The following is a 6,658-nucleotide window of genomic DNA, read 5'->3' on the forward strand; positions in this document are numbered from 1 at the left end:
TTTGTGTTGTGATCCAGCAGAAGTCTCTGTACTTGTGAGACAAACGCGTCATGGACTATGTCTAGGTGCCTTTGCTCTGTTTTCATGTATTCTCTGTAAGTAGTATATTTTGCAATTTATGGTAATTATATGAATGTTATTGTTAAATACATTTAAGTGAGTAGTATGTCAAATTAAAGAATATTGCCAGTTCTAAGACACAGGCCAGGTAACACCTATATCAAAGAATATTTACAGTTGTACATACTAATGACCAGAATTTTGGAAATTATGTATGCATTTGCCACAGCAGAAGAAAGGGTTTAGATGAAGGTGAGATGATGCTGACCACACGAGAAAAAAATAGATATTTTTAGGGAGTTGAAGGTTTGGGGTACAGCTGCATTCCTAAGGTATTTTCTGCATTGTTTCCCAAGATGCCTTGGGCTGCAATAATGGAAAATATTAAAAGTCTTAAATATTAAATAAATATTAAATATTAAAAGTCTTAAGCAGCACCACGAATTTATTGTTTCATAAATCAAGAAACCCTGAGATAGGGTGGTTCCAGGATTCATGGCCAGTGATTCATTGACATTACCAACCTCCCAGCTTCCAACCACTTTCCCAGCGTAGTACAGTGACCAGGCTTTATCCTCAGGCTTCCAGATGCCTGGTGTGAATTGAGAAACCGCATCATGAGAGGCCGAAGTTTCCAGTGTGATGAGAGGCATCTGAGCTGAAGCATGAGGAAATGTTTGCCCAGAGGTAGTGGCACGGAAAGGATTTCCTTCAGGACTCATCGGTGACACATATACCGTGTATTCATTTACAAACCAGTTAATGCAACGGGAAATAACATTAGCCCAGACTAATCTACACAAACTAAGACTTATTCTGCGAGTCAGTGACAGATACTTCTCCTGAAGGATGGAATTATCAGGAGAATGGGGACTCAGTTGACAAATGTAGCCAGTAGATAGTCCATCGAGTCTTTTACAATTACTTCAGAGGGCTGCAGGGTTTTTTTCTATCTAATACTTGTGGTTTCAACATCTCTCCAATCCAACTCTGCGCATAGTTGAGAAATTCTTGAGGCTTGGAGCTCTTCTTACTTAGCTCTTCTCTCTGTGTGTTGAGTTAAGGCAGAGCGAAATACTTCAAATGCAAAATCCACTTCCAGCTTTGTGACACGCATCGGGGGTGCAATGCGGAAAGTCTAAGGGGACAGAGGAAAACAGAGCTCGAGTCATCAGAGAATCAGATGTGACTTCCAGGAAATGGGCTAAACCACGAATCCCAAACCTTATTTCACCACATTGCTGACATGTCTCTCACTAGGTTGGGCAACTAAGGTTGTTCCTCCCTCCTGGAATCTTCCACCTTCTCTACAAAAATCCTCCCATCATCTTGCTTTGAATTTTTTATTCACTTTACAACCCAGTATCAGCCCTTCTTCTCTTCCCAGTACTCCTTCACGTAAGTCCTCCCCCATTCTCCTTAGAATGGGAAGCCCCACTCTGGGTGTCAAACCCCACCCCTCAGCCCCACCTCCCCATCAAGTTGCTGCAGGACTAGGCACACCCTCTCTCACTGAAACCAGACAAGGCTAACACTTTGTGGGTAGGGGCTCCGCGGGCAGGCAGGCAGGCAACAGGCTCAGGGAAAGCCCCTGCACCAGTTGTTTGGGAGACCCGCATGAAGACCAAGCTGCTCATCTCCTACACATGTGCAGGGGACCTAGGGCCAGCTTGAGCTTGCTCTTTGGTTGGTGGTTCAGTCTCTGGGACCTTCCCAAGGGTTCAGGGTAGTTGATTCTGTTGGCCTTCCTGTGGAGTCCCTGTCCTCTTTGGGTCCCTCAATCTTTCTCCTAACTCTTCCGCAAGACTCCTCCACCTCTATCTACCGTTTGGGTGTGAGTCTCTGCATCTGTCTTTTCCATCTGTTCACCTGTTCGTCCTTCCACCACCGTCCCTGAGATCTTACTTCACCACCTCCCTCACACTCAGTTTCTGCCAACACAAAACATCAACTTTCCTAATTACCGCCTTCATCTCCACTCTTCTGTATCTGCTCACGTTCAGGGTCAATGCCAGCTTCCCATTGCTGTTTCCCATTGTGCCCACTATTTTCTATAAATATTTTAGGCCCCCGTTCCTTTATTGTCTTCTGATATGTCCGTCACTCTATTTTGATCTCTCCCTTCTGTTGCCTCAAAGCTTGGCAAACAAAGCTAACTGGACTACCCTCTCTCTTACCCATCACACAGCACACACTTCCAGCCTCATGCAAATCTCAGTGCTGACTGAGTAAATAAACTGCTTTGTTCCTATGTGCAGGGGCTGAGGAATATATGAAAACCGTGCAGGAGACCTAAGTGGCACTACCACACAGCCACAGCCTTCAACTTCTGCTGGTTCCCAAGACCATTCTCTTCCTCTCTGATCATCCTTTAGCTTCCCTTCTAAACCGTGAGTTTTCTTCTTAGTTTTTCTTTAAACCAAAATATTTGACCTTCTTTCAACTTCTAATCGGGCAGTATCTGTAAGATGCTTGAATCTTATGTAATCCCGATTCAGATACACCAAGCAAAACCTGAGTTGACTCTCAGTGTCTCGTAGGTGTAATACATATGCTTTCTTCCCTGCTCTTACTCAGCCTTATTTAGAAGACTTGCTGGTACTCACCGGCTTTGGGTCTTCACTCCATCATTCTCTATTCACATTCCTTCCATCTACAGCATGGTTTCTGTCCTGTTAACTTGCTGATATCACTATACTAAAGTTATCTGCAAGGCGTGAGACCCACTGGGAATTTCTCAGGCCATATTCTTCCCGATTATCTCTGTTATACTTCACATTTGGGCATCCTCTTTCTCAACCCATCTTGCTTCTGCTTCCTTAATCCCATACTCTTCTGAACTCTTGGCACAGCATGGACCCCTTTGTGTCTCCACCTTGCACACTTCCCTTATGTCTACTGGAGGGAGTTCTTCCTTAATCTTCTGTTCTGAACATTTCACCGGGACACTACACTTTCCCAGTTTTTCTCCTTTTATCATTTGCATGCTGATGACCCTAAACTATAATCTTTACTCCAGTCTTTCCAAGTTAACCACATACTCAAATACCAAACCTGGTGCCCCAAAATGCCTTAAATGGAGCACGTTCAAAGACGAATGCTTTTATGCCCACATTAAGCCCAAGCAGACCTGAGGAATTCATCCTTGACTCCTGCTCGTTGTTTAGACCCAAATCTTATGCATTCACTTCCAAAATATCACCAGAATGGACCCCCTATCCCTACAGCTGCCGCTGAAGCCGGAGAGCACCCTCAGTCCCTGCCAGACACCCTAACTCCAGTCCCATCTCAGAGAACAGACTCAGCAGTGCACTCACTAGTTATATGGCCTGGGCAACTTATTTAACATCTAGGTACCTCCTTCTATTTATTCATAAAGTTAGGGTGATAATAGTACTTTGGCATGTTGGAGACATACAACATATCAAGAAGAGTGGCTGACAAGGTGATAGGCTGTCTACCTGTCCTTACCCATCACTTCAAGCTGATGCTCCAGCCACACTAATGTATGACATCTCTTCAAGCTTGGGCTATTTGCACAGTGAATTAAGGCTGTGCTAGCCAGAATGACTGGCCTAGGAACCTGTTCTCTTTCCTCCCACAGCATCACATTTTATATACGCAGAAGAGATTAATGTGTTGTATTGTAGTTTTGCGTTTTGTTTCTTTCTCCCATAAGCACAATGAAGAATGGGATCAAAACAAGTTATCATTCTTGGAATACCATTGGCTGCTTAATACAAATTTGAAGGAAAAGCTGAACAAGTAAACAATTATTTCAGCTCTCTATAACTGAGGATTTTTTTATCTTTATTAACTTGAGTATTTCTTATTTACATTTCGATTGTTATTACCCTTCCCAGTTTCCGGGCCAACAACCCTCTAACCCCTCCCCATCCTCCCCCCATTACCACCCTCCCAGCCAACAGTCACGTTCACTGGGGGTTCAGTCTTGGCAGGACCAAAGGCTTCCCCTTCCACTGGTGCTCTTACTAGGCTATTCATTGCTACCTATGAGGTTGGAGCCCAGGGTCAGTCCATGTATAGTCTTTGGGTATAACTGAGGATTTTAATAATCAAGTCACACTATTTGATACGAACAGACAACCTTTCCTAGTGTTTCCTTAGGGATCTTGTCTGATTTGGTTCAGTTTCCTCTGACAAGCATAAGACAGGAAATGGGTCTTTCAGTATCCATTGTATCAGCCAGGAAGGGTGCAGGACCATGGGCAGAACAAGGAGTGTTTAAACGAGGTAGAAATATCAAATCACTTTTATAAGAAGGAGCCTGGTGTTCTAGTCAACACTGGAGTGACTAAACATAGCAGCAATGCACCGCCTATTTTAAAAGTCCAGGAGAAAGCATTTGGAACGTTTTCACCACAAACCACATGGTATGTGAGGAGACAGACAGATACGCATCATCTCTTGAACATTCTAACGTACACACATCAAAACATCACAGAGCACTCCCTAAATATGTGTAGTGACCATGTTTCTTAAAAGAAAATGTTTTGAAGTGGAAAAAATTAAGAGGGGAAAAAAGTATTTGCAGGGAGCAGAAGTCACTCCCACACTTGAATCTCTACTGTAGAGCCCACCCTGGTGAAAGACTTGATGATGTGAGATTTAGAGGAAGATCATGTTGTGTAGCAGCAGCGGCAACATCGCCATCATCATCAGCAACAACAATAGCAGCATCCACAGCAGTGACAACAGTGACAACAGCAGTAGCAGTAGCAGCAACACCAGCAAGGAACAGCATCCTATTGTTGTAGCACAGGGTCAAGCCAGGATCCTGATAGAGTGAGTATAACTTCCAGAAAGGGGTAGGGTGAGCCCTGTCTTGGATTATTCCAGGGGAGAGTGAAGGACACTGAGGGGCTGATCTCGAGTTCTGCATCAGAGACTATGTTTAAAGATTGTCCTTGATCTCTTTTCTGGGATCATACAGGGCAGCTATGGATCTTAGATTGCTGTGTGCTGTAATGGCCACTAAAATAGCAGGCTTACAAAGTCAGACTTCAGGGCTGAGTGAAGAATGACTATCATTGTTTTCTCAGGGGTTAGAACTAATTAATGCACAATGCAATACATATGTGTGTAATATGTGTATGTTACATCAGTGTCATGGTTCTGTTATCACCCATGCTGTGAATTGTCTGGTTAGTTCGTGTGGCCTTTCTATGCCTCTCTTTTGCCTACAAAAACATGGATAATGAAATCACTTTACCACATCCCCCTCTAGTGGCTACAAGCTATCTTTTGTCCCTTTCTGTCTCTTTTTACTACATGCAAGCATTATCATAACGCAGAGGAAGAAACCCAACTAGGTGCCCTGTCAGGGAGACCCTACCTCACCGGTGGCCACTCTCTTACCTGAGAAAAATTACCACCTCTACCTACTAGGAGCCCCATGTCTTTGCAGTCCTCATGGATTTGATTGACTTCTGTTTTAGGAAGAGGCTGGCGGCTTATCTGTGAATACATTAAAAAAAAAAAAAGAGAAGAAGAAGAAGAACGTTTTCTATTTTGTGTTTGAATGGTTAGAAGAATTATTTACCAAGGCAGAGGACCCAAGGAAAACCACAAGAAAATTCAATCGATCAATATCTCCCTAATGAAACAAAACTGTTAATTGCTGAACCAGAGGGTTTTGGGGTGGGGGGGGGGGTGGGATGAAGAGCATTGAAAGCATTTGCTTACTTCATTTTATTCTACCTCATGTAAAATTCCCCAAAGACAGTAAAATTCTATGCATTCTGCATGCGGGGGAAAGTGAATCTTGGCTCTCCTCATGGCTCCGGGGGGGGGGGGGGGGGTTGATCTTTTTTTTTAAAAAAGATTTATTTATTTATTTATTTTATACAAGTACACTGTCGCTATCTTCAGACACGCCAGAAGAGGGCATCAGGTCTCATTACAGATGGTTGTGAGCCACCATGTGGTTGCTGGGATTTGAACTCAGGACCTCTGGAAGAGCAATCTGTGCTCTTAACCCCTGGGCCATCTCTCCAGCCCCCGGGCTTGATCTTTTAATAGCTAGTTTGAGATCTGCTTTGTTTGCGTTGAAATCCTCTTCAACTCTGCAGACACTAAAGAGTCCATTCCAAAGTCAAGACAGTGGCTCAGAAGTTGTCCAAGGCTTGGGAGCCAAGAGGCCATGTCAGATTGCTGGGACCTGAGGTTGGTCCTTTACTCAAGGCTCAGACATTTCTATTTTGACTCTGGTGACATTGGGCTGGAGCTTGCATCCTTGCTGTGGGCCACTTCTTTCCCAGTCTATGAACACAAACGTTTCCTCCTAGTTTATTCATTTCAAGCCTGAGTGTAGTGCAAGCCTGCCTACCCTGGGGCCTTTCATACCACAAAAATATGGGCCTACGATAGTATGACAAACTCGAATATTTGGAAAAGGCTTAAAATGTATATTTCTAAAACGATCCCTAGGTAGCTGTCTTAGGAACCCTGCCAATCTTCTTTAGTAAGTCTTAGATGCCTTTGCTCCCCCATTACCCTTCAGATAGGGAACATCATCGCTAGGTCTGGCTTCCTTGATGTAGATGAATAAACCTCAATCCTGCTCATGAGAGCTCTT

At 43.8% G+C, this 6,658-nt stretch overlaps 1 protein-coding gene across 2 annotated transcripts in view; it reads right to left on the reverse strand.

Moving 5' to 3' along the window:
• Window positions 1-487: 487 nt before the first annotated feature.
• The window catches only part of Agxt2 (alanine--glyoxylate aminotransferase 2), a 41,792-nt gene continuing 35,621 nt past the window's right edge, over window positions 488-6,658 (reverse strand). For both annotated transcript variants that reach the window (XM_032896829.1, XM_032896830.1), the window contains 2 exons: window positions 5,440-5,538; window positions 488-1,198 (listed from right to left, as the gene is read on the reverse strand). In XM_032896829.1, the coding sequence (XP_032752720.1) occupies window positions 1,091-1,198; window positions 5,440-5,538 (207 nt within the window). In that variant the 3' untranslated portion in view covers window positions 488-1,090. The remainder of the gene's footprint in view (window positions 1,199-5,439; window positions 5,539-6,658) is intronic.

The sequence above is a fragment of the Rattus rattus genome, chromosome 3 (assembly GCF_011064425.1).
Source record: "Rattus rattus isolate New Zealand chromosome 3, Rrattus_CSIRO_v1, whole genome shotgun sequence".
In the NCBI taxonomy this organism is placed as follows: domain Eukaryota; kingdom Metazoa; phylum Chordata; class Mammalia; order Rodentia; family Muridae; genus Rattus; species Rattus rattus.